This window comes from Augochlora pura, chromosome 9, assembly GCF_028453695.1.
Source record: "Augochlora pura isolate Apur16 chromosome 9, APUR_v2.2.1, whole genome shotgun sequence".
NCBI lineage: Eukaryota > Metazoa > Arthropoda > Insecta > Hymenoptera > Halictidae > Augochlora > Augochlora pura.
The window spans coordinates 13294666-13308866 of NC_135780.1; the positions used below are offsets into that span (position 1 = coordinate 13294666).

Genomic DNA, 14201 nt, shown 5'->3' on the forward strand with positions numbered 1-14201 from the left:
AACTTCCCGACTCTGTCCGGCTTTATCCAGCACAGCGTGTTCCACCCGGAAAAATCGACCAAGTATTTTTTTTGTTGTGTTCCTCTAGCCGCGCAGAAATTAAACAACGAGGGGAAACCGTGGTTTATCGAAGTATAAATTGGTAGATTCTCCGGCCAGAAAACCGTGGAGAAATCAATGCGAAACTCGGGCCAACGTGAATTGAAAACAGATTGTATCTAGAAATATGAAAATCTTTAAATAAATCAGATATAAGAAAATTTTTAAATAAAAATGTCTGAATTTCTAATAGTTCGTGGATACTTGTATCGTGAACCAAGACATTCGTGGATAGAATAACATTTTGTACATGACGTCGGTGGTAGTTCTTAAACCCGTGTCCACCAGAGGCTTGACTCTTGTGAGTTGTGCCGTGGAAAACAGAAGCGACAGCTGTCGGAAAATTCTACCCCCCCGAAAGTAAGGGTGAAGTTGACGCAAAAGATAAGACGAAAGTGCTTAGCATGCTAGAGAAATTCGTCGAGCTCTTCATGGTGCATCGCTTAGGATATTCGTTGCTCGACCCAAATGATTTTTAAATTCTCAAAGGAGAGAACGGAATGTAACGCTGATGTCTCAAGGCACGTCAAATTCCGTGTACAATTTCTAGACGATTTTATGGACTTTTCACATAAATGAGAAGGTACAGTCTAGAGCAGTAGAGAAATCAAAGTAATCGAAAGACGTCTGTGCACTATTTCAAACTTTATAAATTATTCGAAGAAATGGAGGTTCTTCCTCGTATCGTATCTATTTTTCTTTTACAATATTTATTATGCATTTTACTGCGTACTTTCTGTGTTATTACTTTACTGCTCCATTATCATTATGCATTAATGCATTACTTAGAATGCATTAATGGATTACATGGGAGGCATTAATGCATTGCTTAGAATGCATTAAAGCGTTACTTAGAATGCATTAAAGTGCACCGCGTATACTATCAAATACTTCGTCATATTTTTTATTACATTCATCCCTTCGAATCTGGAATACATAAATCGAAAATTTGCTATTTCTCAAAGTATTTTTGTTTTTATCAATCAAAATTAAAGTAGATAGCTAGCTTCGATAACTCAACAGCTTCTACAAAGCTATTTTGCTAAGAATCCAATCTGGAATCGCTCGATGCAATTTACACGAATTACATTCGGCTAGTCACATATTCATCGGACATAATTCACCCTCTATTACCAGTGTGCGTATTATCTTAACATTAAGCTATTAACAGATCATATCGTAATCTGGTTAGCTTTGATCATATGCTTACACGCCACTGTAGGCTCTATCGTCGTGTGGCAGCTATAATCAATGTAACAAACAAAGCGTTAGATAGTATGTATGTACAATAACAGTACGAAGCGATGATAAAATTCTAAGGACGATAAAATAAAATAATACGTATTAAATTTAAGTGAACGTAAAATCTAGAATATTTCTTACATATAATGTCGATGCATCACCAGTGAATATCCTTTTCATTTTTATTCGTTTTCGCAAAACGTTTGAAACATCACCGTGGTTATCAAATAATAAATAGACTTTTCTCATTATTTAAAATATTTATAATAACCATAATATTCGCAGTAGTCATAATATTAATAATTAAAACGACGTAATTCTTAAAATTCTTCTCCATAACTGATCGGGGAATCGCGCGTGACTTATAACGATAAAACGACCAGTATAATGCACGTTTAAACGGATTTGGATGAACATTGTAATAAGTGTGTCGTAATTCCACCGAATCCACGAACAGTTCCCTATACTTCAGATTAATTCGTTGCAGGCTAATTTCGAACGTTCTTCGTCGTGTTCTATCTCTCTAATTGCCGACCCCACGCTACCTATTACCGGCCTAGTTTCACGGAAGCGGGTAATTAACGTCCCCGACATTTTCAGTGTCTTTAAAACTTTCGGGAGGCGGGGAGGGGCGGAAAAAAAAGAGTTTCGTTTCAGAACTCTCGTTAGAAAAGCGATACGCTAAAATTACTCTACTTCACTTTGCATCTATTTTAGACAGTGAATGCACTTTGTTTCTTGTAACGATCCACGGCTAGATTAAGGATAACTAATAGCTTCGTGATATAAACTCTTTTCCCACGGGTTTTCGAATGTTCGCGAAACGACCGAAGAACGATAAATCGTCCGGTAGGTATTGTCTAAACAAATGCGATGATATTATTGTTAACAAATAGAACGAATCGCGCTAAACAAACGCGTTTAACAAAGTTTCAATTCACGAAATTAAACAACCGAGACTTCGTTTAATTCCATGTAATGATATTAAACAAGACCGATCTCGTTTAATTGCAATTAAATTTAGCAAACTGTTGCAATGCCGTTTTCGCAGAATTTATGTTGAACTTCATCGAAATGAAATTCAATGTTTTATTTGAAATAACAAAGTACTTTTTCCGATAAAACTGTGGTAAATAAACATTGAAATCTCTCTATCGAACGAACCGTGGGGAATTGAAATCCTTCTTTTATTCATAATTAATTCATATTTAATTATTCATTCGAACTACTGAATAAATAATTTTATTCGAACCACGGACTAAACAAATTTATTCGATCCTAAATAAATTTGTTCGAACTATCGCCTAAATAAATTAATACAAATTACTGGCTAAATAAATTTATACAAATCACTGGTTAAATAGTTTTATTCGAACTGCTGAAAAATAATTGCTTGAATAGTTAATAAACATGTGTATAAACCTGGACGGAGTCAGTTTCGGGGAGGTGACAGTCGCGGAATAGTATCGCGACAAGTTTAACAATAGCGTTTCGTCAGAACAGTCAATATGCTATACATATTTCTATCGGATCGTTTATCAAATGACGTAAGCGTTTTGACACGGTTGATCCCACCGATTAGAAACGTATTGCCGTGTCATGGTGTGATATTGGTCATCGGGAGGTTAAAGGATTGGACAGAATGCTCATGGCGATTCGTACGTCAATCTGTAGGACGGACCATCTGACAAACGGAATGCTTGATTAATGCCTCGTCCCTGTATTCCATCCCTGCTAATAGGGTAATCTTGACCCTGCCCATAATTAGTAATTATATTAATCTCGTATCAGCGTACGCAGATTACAGAATTCAATGGAATTATTGTGTTAATGCCTGCACGTTTATCTGTAATTCAAACACGCCTTTGTTAATTCAAACTGAAACTGCCATAAGAGTACCTTTAAATCATTAATTACATAACGTTTAACGACAATCGCCGAACTGCAGAATTTGTCCTCGACGAAAACGTGTACGTATAATTTCAAACGGTAAAATAAATAAAACATGCAAAGAATCATTATTAAAAAAAGAAAACTTACATTTGGCTCCCGTAGGCGAGATCCGCAAAATTTGCAGTGCAATTTCCATAAACATCCTCGTACAATTTGTTTCTCAGACCATGGACCCTAAAATTACAATTACGGTATTTATATCACCAATTAAAAAGCATTAATGAAAATCTGATTCTTTCAAAATACAATACTATTGCAGCAGAAATATAATTATTAAAATATTCACATAGTGTCGACTTTATAATATCATTAATTTACAATACGCAGTCTACAATCTCTGTGCGCTAACGAAACGACCGAATAGAAATCGTTAACGGTCGAATAAAATTTTACGCGCGTGCGCGCGAACTTGCGACGATGTCGGCGGGACTAAAATCTTTGAAATTCCGAAGAAAATAGTAACGTCATTACGGTATTAATGGACCATTCGACTGAATTTGCTAGGCGGCTGGATACTTACGAACGGCAGTGTACACGTTTCCCTCAGTGCTCCACTATTCACCGTGTCAGACGCGTAATAGAGAGTTAACAGCCTATCACTGGCGTTCCACGTTCTTCGGGAAAGCTTCTCTCCCTCTCTCTCTCTCTCGCTCGAAAAGCGTCGTAAATCGAACACAGATTAACGACACGTCGTCCAGGAACGTCGCGACTACTTTGCCCGGCATCGAACAGCGTCGATTAACAGAACTGCGTTTAAGCTTTCCGATAAACGCTAGCAAACACGAACAAACGCGAGTAAACGCGGCCAAACGCCTTGGTTTTGCGCGGTTAACTCGACAAAGAGGATTAGCTGAACTGGAAGATATCCGGCAGCCATAACGGAATATTTGCGTTCTAAACTCGAAGTATCGTTTCCCCAGCGCCCGCGCCTGCATTTCGAATTTCCCCGGATTTCGAACACAAGGATAAACAATATACGCACTGTGCCACAAAAGGGCCGCACTCGCCTACAGTCGCTTACATTCCTGCGATCGCACTGCTAGAATAAATTGACTATCCCTTGTGCTCTGTTGGCGGACTTCCGGTACTCACGCAACCGAAAATGACTTCAGTAGTAACCTAACTTTACCATGGTCACATGGCCTGTTCCTTACTAAAACATTATTAGAACAATTGACATATTTTCCTGGAACGTGATTGCATAAATTCTATTATTGAAACAATTACTACGACAAAACCTGTACGGAATTTAAATAAATTGGATCTTTTCATCTCCATTGGGTAATGTATGCCTATTTTACTGTTCGATAGGTGTAGCGTTAACTGACACTGCGTAACATCTTTGGCGCAGCTGAATTTTTGCCTATTTCTTTGCACGACAAGAATACAATTGAGCGTTATATATTTTAAACAAAAAGTATTCATACCAGGCACTGGTGTGTCAAGAATAAAGACTGTAGTAAAACGTTGTATGGGCCAAAAAGTGCGAAACACGACGGACGAACACTGTTGCTTGATCCGAACGGCGGGCGAATGAACTCGTAGGGGGAGCCACTGACGCATGCGCAGTAATCTAAGATGGCGTTTGCGAAGGCATTCTAGTGGCGTCGTTTTCCCTGAGAAGTCGAGTGTTGGAAGGTATATTGTAATATTTCTTCGGCAATATTTCTATATCTTCTGTCAACGTATCTCTATCTACCTTCTTCTTGTTATTCCTGTTTCCATATTCCCCTTCGAATATTAGAAGAAAGAAAAAGCAATGTTCTACAGCCAGTTACAATGTGCCCACGATCCAGAAAGATCGGTTACCCTGCTTCAGGTAATGCTACAACCTTTTTCCATTAAAAAGATATAATATTGCAATAAGTTATTAAAAAGCTCACATTAGAAACGACCGTTTTAATAATATCCGCGTGTCGATTGATAAAAGTCTACCGTGTATTTTTGTTTAACCTATGGTAGACCACGTTCCAATTACCATTGAATATACATATTGCGTCGTTGTTCGTGCGGTTCTTTGGCATAGGACAGGAGATCCATTTGTCAAGAACTGCAGAAACCATTCGAGCAACCTAATATTTCGAACGAAAATGCATAGTAGACGACACCGTACATCGGAAAGTCAACAAAATTACGCAGTATCTTTTTGTCGCGGCGTTGTAGCTCTCGGCGACGCTGGAGGACACGGATCTAACCTAGGATGCTAACGTTCCGGAGAATTCCTATAATCGCTGAGAGGAGAATTGTTTAGTCTCGTTTGATGCTTTCGCGTAGCCATTCGGCCCGACGGGCGCGCTCTCCGCTTCCGTTCAGATCAAAGGCTTCGCCGGCGTTTCACCTGTTATCCGTTATGAACGCGCGCCCGGTTACGTTCTCTGGCCCGCTAATGCGATTTCTGCTTCTTTCCGGCGGAATCCGCGGCGTCTGCGTCTTTCTTTGACCGGTCGCTGGATATGAAATTCGCCGAGTGTCCAAACGGGTTTATTAGTTTCAATTATCACGGCCGTCGGCGATAGTTGTCCGGAAATAACGACGCGTTCCTTGATTAATTGTGTTAGAAACGTACTAAGATCGTGTCGCCTGAAATCACGTCTAATAGTAGGAATTAAAATATAATACAATATATTACAATATCTCAGCCGAATATATGAACAATAGCGATTCGATACTGGAAACTCGGCAGATTATAATTTTTAACAAGGGTTTTGTATTAGCTATTGTAGAAATATGATTTGAGATCGGCGTACCATAAATCTCGCGATTGAAACACGCTGTCCAATATTATCTAAATAGAAAGACGATCTAATCGAGCGCGAATTGTTGGCGATTGCTGGTCGATTTAGTCAAATTTCTTGGAGCAACTACATTGCAACCGTGTTACGTAAATGGACATCGTGCGGGGGGGAAAGCGGGACAACTGTTTTCCATACAGCTGAAAACATATTTGAACAGCCGACGTGTGTATCATTTCGCCAGCAGTCAACAGAAATGCATCGCATTAATGAACAAACGCGCCAGTTAATAACAGTTATCACTGCCATTCGGATATTACGTCGCTCACCAGATACACATCGGGTCTGCTGCTACTGCCTAAGCATTCATGCTAACAAACCGAAACTACAATATCGACATAAACGCGGCCCATTCGGAGCTATGATTGTCGGAATAGCTAATTGCAATAAGAGGTGCCATTACGGTCTGTTTTACGATTACAAGTAAACCGTTCCTGTCGTCTAAGCTAACCAACGTGTGTTCTAACAGCCCGCGATATTTATCTACGTTTATTGCATCCTCTAATAACCGAAACTAGGTACAATTACGTAGAAGGTAATATAACATTACACGATCGTTAGATAATTACTAAATAGACTTACAATGCAGGAAATAATGCAAATACTGTCTGTATTTATTAATTCAGTCTTTAATTTATTGCGAGTGCCACGAACGGAGGAGTTCAGTTTTCTCTTGCAATCTACGGCGATGAGTAAATATATACATAACAATTGTCTTGGGAATAACGTGCGACTCATTGCGCCGGTACGAAGGAGCACTAATTAAATTACACACATTTTATTGTGCACACGTGTTGACGCAGTTAATAACGCGAACAACATAGTGCCAGTAGGAGAATTTGTTGTTCCGTGCCGGAACGCTTAATTACGGGAACGTAAACGGCAAATTGGAATCCGTTGTCGCCCGAAAGACGTAATTTTAATAATTTCAATTATGTTAAACGCTCTCGGCAATTGCAACCGCGTCGCCGGAGGAGGAATTGCCGTAATAGCTACGGGCGAATCGGATGCGCGATTCCGTCGCATAAATTCTAATGCCATTGTTTCCTTAACGGCATAAGTAAAGCGGTATCGATTCAGCAATATAACGAGCAGGTTGATCCGATTCATTGTTCTATTCATTACTCGATGCTAATAGGATTGCAAATGTGTTATATTAACGGCGGCAAACCGCATGTAAATCCGTACACAAGTAAGAATATTATTCTAGTTATAGACCGTTTCGATTCTGGCCGTTAATCACATTTCACGGGAAGATGGCTACCGTCTCGTTTCGAGAGTTCTATTAAACGACCGGCAAGGTGTATATCTAGGCCAACCTGATGACTTTGTTTGTAATATCGTTTCGTTCATTTTGTTGTTGCAGATCGAACATAGAGTACACGAAAAACATGACGACGTCGTATCTGAAAATCACCGATGTCAAGATCGAGGACGAGGGGCTGTACAAGTGCGAGGCTACGTATTTAACAGTGGACCGGAAGTGCAATAACGTTCACCATATTATGCTCAACGTCACTGGTAAGTTCCGTCGATTTTTTTTACATTTTGTTTGACTTTGGAAACAATGAATACTGAATTCCGCGATATCAACCCACATAATTCCATAAAGTTGCAGAAACGCTGCATAGTTATTTTCACGCATTAAACATAACGTCAGGATAAGTTTTCGGTCCATACACGATGTTGCTGCGATGCAGCACGGTTTAAATATGAAATTAACGCGAACAAATGAATAAACAACATAATATGAAATAATTCTGTTGAATCGTGAACTTTAAACGTTGCTTATTGTTCGTCGTTCTCTATACAATGTTTTAACAGTAATACGTATTCGAGAAACATTTTAATATTATTTACAAATGAGTGGTCGTTTTGTAAGAACCGGTTATCGAATATTAAATAAATTTCTTCTCTAAATTCTAATCAACCGTGTTCGATGGAACAGTGTTTTTAAATTCTTCCGGCATTGCCAACATCACGTATTCCTTATTCCCTGATAACAGCACGAAATCCGCAATTTATTCGCGAGTCGCAATACATATTTCAGAAAATGTCTAGGTTCTCGGAAACTCTGAATAATCGCGCGGAGATCAGGAGACGCGCGGATTTAAAGCGATCCACGGTCGAACGACATCAGCATAATTCGCTGGAAGAGCGATTTTCATACGGCGTGACTCGAAGCACCGTATAATTTAATTAATCGATTAAACACCGGCGATCTCTGACAGTAAGATATGCGCGGAATAACTCGTATTAGACGTATCGTACTTGTACGATCCGTGTAATCTGGGTAATCCCAGTAATTCGACAAACGAGAAAGCCGCAGTACTAATCCGAAGTGGTAGCGGCTAAACCACTGAACCGGTTATCTTGACACACGCAACATGTCATACTATTAAAGTGCGGTTGAATTTACCTACATGAAAGGGATGCCAATTACTTTGAAATTTTAGCCAGAAACCGAGATTTCGCCGGGCTGGGATTAACGGGTGGAAGCGAGCCTAACCGTGACATAAGTATTTGCGGATGCATGTTTGAACGGCGCGATCGCGTTTCCGCGTTTTCGTGCTGTTCAATTTTAATGAACTAACAACGGTGCGCTCGACGAATTGATAAAACGGAGCTAGCCGGATCATTTAATTAACGAATAGCTCGGCTTCCGTGCAAAAATTCGACCATTTCTGTTAACTTACTCGCCTATTTATCTTAATACGTATCCCAGATCTATTTCCGTAATTCTTGTTCCGTGTCGTTGTTGTCGAAACACTCCCCTCGCATGCTAGAAGACAGTAATCAAACGCATTGCTGGTGAATTAACAGGATTGGCTCGCAGTAGTAAATAAACAAAAGAGGTCCCAGATATAAATCAAGAATTAATGTATCAGTTACCGAGGCCATAAACCATAAATCAGATACCGCATTGCGTGAGACATGCATATTATATAAACTGTGACGATTTTGTTATTGGATTTTTAATATTGTTCTCGTATAAGAGTAGGACAGCGAATGAGCGTATATTTAGAAAACAGAGCAGAGCCTCGTTATATTCACCTACAATTAGCGCAGGTACAAGGAGGCGGACGTAATGAGCGAAGTCCACGATAATGACCTCGGTGAAACTCGTCGTTCGTACGCTAGCTATCAAAAATGACGGACGATGACTACAAATGGTACCTATTTAGTGGACAGTACTCTATCATTTCTTTTTTTTACCAACGGCCCCTTTGGCAATAATTCAACCCTTTGAGAACTCCACTGCGGAGGCAATAAAAATAGATTTTAAATTCTCCCGCTTTAAAACCTTTGATTGCAAGAGATCAACTAATTGTCGAATGTTCCGTCAAGATTATATTTCTAATGAATTCGCAGCGGAGCCTATTAATGCAAAGGGTTAATTAAATACAGAGTCTAAATATGTAATACCGTCGGCTCTCGGTAATCGCGTAAAATTCTCGGGAAAAATATTTGCGTTGGCGGAAGCGTTCGCAAATCGGATTAAAACGCGAAACTGGCCGCGGCGAGTAGAGTTTCGCGTGAGGCGGTATTATAAATCAGTGAAGTGCCGGTAACAGATTTGAATTATTTTCGAATTTGAGGAACGGAGCTCTCGATTTCCCAGCGTAGAATGAAAGATTGTTGGTTTTCGGGGCGGCGGCTGGTAGAACGGCGAGTAGAATCGTGCTTTCTTGCCACGGGACGGGAATGTGCCAAGAATACTGGGCTTTCCGCGTAAAGCCCTCTTCCCGTTAATAATGTTGGAAACTACCCAAGGTACCATTACGATCATCATATTCTTACTCGCACAATAACCACTGGACTGTACTAATAGCGGGATATGTTTTGAACCCCTACGATCCTGCTGGGACAGGGTTCATTGAAACTTTATTGTAATTGTAACGACCGCCAAAGAATACCTTGCAAACCCGAGCGGCGAAGACGACAGTCGTTTCGGGGTGGAAATGGAACTGTAGATTAGAATCGATCTTCCTGATTGGAAGATTTTCTCCTTTTCGGCCACTTTCAACCTGGTCTAACTAGCTATCGATTATTGCGCGATTAGTTTCGTAATCGAAAATGTAATCGCAGTAATCGTAATCGTTAATCGATTTATCGTTGTTAATGTAGATGACACAAAGAATTAGGTGGGCTGCTTCTTTCTCAAAGATCTTTATTCGACTGCCCTTTCTCTTCGGAAAAAGAGCCTCTTCCCCTCGATGAACCATCTCATCATCCAAACAGAGACGTCCTTATCTCGGAAACATAAACAGTGCGCCGCCTGACCGGCGACCATCTCAGAGATCGCTTACACTAAAATAAATCAATAATTATAATTACACTACTTGGTTACGCTTTATTTTGTAATTCTTATTCGAATCGATTATTTCGAATAATTTAAATAATCGATTATTTATTCCACTAAATCCGATTGGGATAGATTGTTATGTGGATACATGTTTTATTCGATAATATCCAGTAAAATTTTATTCGTTCATCTTTTATACGAATTTAAAAATTTTGGCCAACTTTGTATCATATAATTCGTGGTTCACAACGTGGTCGAGTAAAGCAATTTTCATCCCAGATAGAATACACGATCCGTAATTTATGACGTATCTCGCTGGCGTAGAAATTTGTAATGACAAACTGGCTGACGTAGTTAGACGACGACATTAAACACGACACGTTGTTCCCTTACGTACGTGCTTCATACAGAGAATCGCCCGTTGTTCTCTAGTCAGGCAACACAGCTGCGGGCGGTTTCAAGTTCCCATTTCTTTTTATAACACAAGCGTCTTTAGCTCGTAAATTGTTCCAGTGAAGCCTTGATACATTTATACGGCTACGTCCGCAACGTAAACGCGATTCCATTTATAAAGGCTGCCTTTTGCTTTGTTTGTACGGTATTGCATTCGCTTGCCGACTCGTACCAACTACTTCGCCATCGTGGGACCCGTTTATTTGTTACCTATGTACATTGATAAATTGTATATTCTATAAAAAGTATTTATTGTATAAAGAGATCATTTTAAAGTTTACAGCGGGGATTATAATTTTAAAATTGAGTAGCTGCATCTTGATTTCCGTATCCTGTCAATCGATGCGGACTATTTCTATTTTGCGTAAAAATTCGCAGCCCAGTAATCAGCGCGGGAATCTAATTAACGCGATGCCGTAGCTCGACGCTTTTTTTGTAATTACATACGTCGATCACCGACCGCCGCGGCGGCCCGGAATTCTCCGCGTTCGCAATTTCTACTTTCGCCCATCGCGCACCACCGTATCTGACAGCGGTACATAAGAAGCGCGCGCGCGCGCGAGAACGGATACCGTACGGATCGCAAGAAATTTTCACATATTGGATTTCATAAGATGTTTAAAACCAAAGTGGAAAGCTGCGTTCGATTTTATTTTATGAAAGTCTCTCTCGGCTCCTGTGTGCGCGCGGCGGCGCACCGCTGGAAACGTATGGCCGGAACTTTTACATCAACCTAATGCCTGTTCGAGGAAGTTTTCTATATCTCGTCCATAGAAACGCGTAGACGAAGAAACTCGCGATTCCGGCGGACGGAATGAAATTTGAAAACTTGAAACTCATTTCGTGCATACGCGGCCCCGCGTTTCTTTCACCTGCTGTCACGCGTTTCACCTCCGACGTTGTTCGTTCCGCGCTTGCCGAGATCCCGTGATAAATGATTTCTTCATGGGAACGGAACGCGCTACAAAGATTCCACGGTGCCTCCGCTTTCGTTAGAAATGTTTCGAAATGCCCCGGCTACACGGAAATTGTCAAATTGGCCGCGATTATTCAACGGAAAATTTATTTAAACTGGAAACGAGTCTCTCTTTTCAGAAATAAAAATAATTGAAGAATTTATCGAAAAAGAAAAAGTCTCGTAATTTCGTTAACAACAGGAATTCAGGGAATAAAAAGGAAGAGAAATTAATGTTATTAGCGCTTTCCATGGCTTTTTAATGGTATATTAAGCAGAGAACGTTTGCCAATTTACTGACAGTCATCGGAATAACGTAGTTTGGGCACGAAAGAGCAAGTAATAATAACTCAGCTGAAAACCGACCGCGTCAAATTTATTCGCCATTAGCTTTTGCGGGAATCAGAGCCTCCAGACTGCAACACTTGCAGTATTTTAATGAGCGCGCAGCGTATTGTTCGTACATATTTTACGTTTTGAACGATGCCGGAAGAGGCTGCGATTAAATTTCAGTCGTTTCGAATGTTTCAAACGTCATCATTAGAAGTCTGAGAATTTTCATGCGAAATAAAAAGTTGCCCGTACAAATTGCGGCGCCCGTAAATATTCATTTCTTACTCGAATAATTCTAACGACTTTGAAATAGCGCAACTGTTTAATTACATTAAATATCGCTACCTGCGTTTGCATTCGATCCACTCATTTTTCTCAAAAACGCATAAAATGCACAGCATGCATCTTCTATTCAATCCGTTCTTTCCACGCGAGATTATTATGCAAGCACAAGTCCCAAGAGTTGTCTCGCGGATTTTAGATTGCGGCGTAATGCAATTGTTTAATTTGAAACAGCTCGCTCGAGACGTCGCGAACGACCGTAGTAACGGTTGCAATGACTGTGCGAGGTGTACACTCTCGAAGAATTATGAAAACGGCACGCGCCATAACTCACCATAAACCGCGCGCGCGCGCGCGCGTCTCCCGCGGGTTCACTTTTCTCCCACGTCAATGAACCATGGTGGAAGTTCTCTATGTCGTAGGTCGGGCGCGAAGTCAGCCGCGAAGCGACAAAAGAAACCTCCCGCCCCCGAGTATCGTCACCCGGCTAGAATTATAATTAACCCTTCCCTTCCTCCCCCCGCTCTCCGCCGCCTCTTCCATTCGGCCAACCCCTCCCTCCCGCTCCCGTTCGTAATTCAGTGGAACTTACTGTAACGGTCGTCGTTCCTGCGGGTTCTTCCAGTCCGCGTCGCGTCTTTCAAAGGCCAATTTATCGGATGGAGAGCTGTTACGGTCCCGAACTATGCCGAGCACCAATTCACCTCTGTTTAAATTGCATGAAGGGCCACTTGACTCACGGCCAATCCAATTAGATTCTCTCCTACCTGCTAGAAATTATTTTAGACGACAGGCCGGGTCATTGGGCGTCGATCGAGTACCCGGGAACTTCTCGTCGGACGCACCTTGACATTAGACAGCGACTCTCTATCGATCCTTTTTTTCACGGTCACCGTGTCGTCGCGTAGATCTGTCGGCATGATCTTTCCGTTCGACAATTAATACAGGCGTGGCGATCTGATTGGAACTTGTGTATAAGTTGGTGTAATTATACGTAGCGTATATATTTTGTTTAAGTAAAGCATCGGGATTGTTTGCCAATATTTTGATGTATTATCTGTATCATCTAGGTGGGGAACTGTAACGTTATAAAGTACTAACTAGTGTTAGCACTTGAAATGATTTTACCCGCGCCGTGCATAATCGTGCATAGCCGTGCATAATCGAGGAATCGGTCGATTGATAGGCGAAAGTACAGTTTAAGATTTTTCGCTCGTACAACGGCGCACTCGGCGACGATATTAAATAGATTACGTGCCCTGTCGGCCGGAAACGCACGAGAGCGTGACATAAAAAGGTGAAACGACTCCGCTCTAGAAGTTAAAAAGGAGGTCATAGAGATAAGAGTAAAGGGACGAGAGAGAGAGCGCCTCTTAATAAGCTATAGATCACGGAGCCATCCTCGGCTCGAGCCCGGGGGGGTTAGTTATCCGCAAAAGATCGCGAATCGAACGAGCTCCGCCGGATTTCGTTCGGAACCGCCCCCGCAGAGGAGCTGCAGAGCTCCCATCAGAGGACCTGGAACGATCATCGGACTGCTGATGACCCACCCCATCCCCCCAGCCCACAGGAATGAAAAGAAACGACGGCCACTGGGAGTTTTCTCGGACTTCGCCCGAAATTCTCGAAATGGGTGAAACATCGGCTCCATCAGGAGCCCTTACAGACCCGCTGGATTCCGTTGAAATTTCCACCGGCGAGAATATTAGTCCCATCAAGAAGCCGTTCCGCCGCGGAAGAGGTATAGTGCCGCTCATAATCATTCGAACGACTTGAAACTTTCAAA

The 14201-nt window shown here is 41.2% G+C and overlaps 1 protein-coding gene across 1 annotated transcript in view; it reads left to right on the forward strand.

Moving 5' to 3' along the window:
- Positions 1-14201, forward strand: part of Nrm (neuromusculin) — a 411707-nt gene that overhangs the window by 290323 nt on the left and 107183 nt on the right. Inside the window, exon 3 of the mRNA XM_078190748.1 lies at positions 7453-7607. Within this exon, the coding sequence (XP_078046874.1) occupies positions 7453-7607 (155 nt within the window). The remainder of the gene's footprint in view (positions 1-7452; positions 7608-14201) is intronic.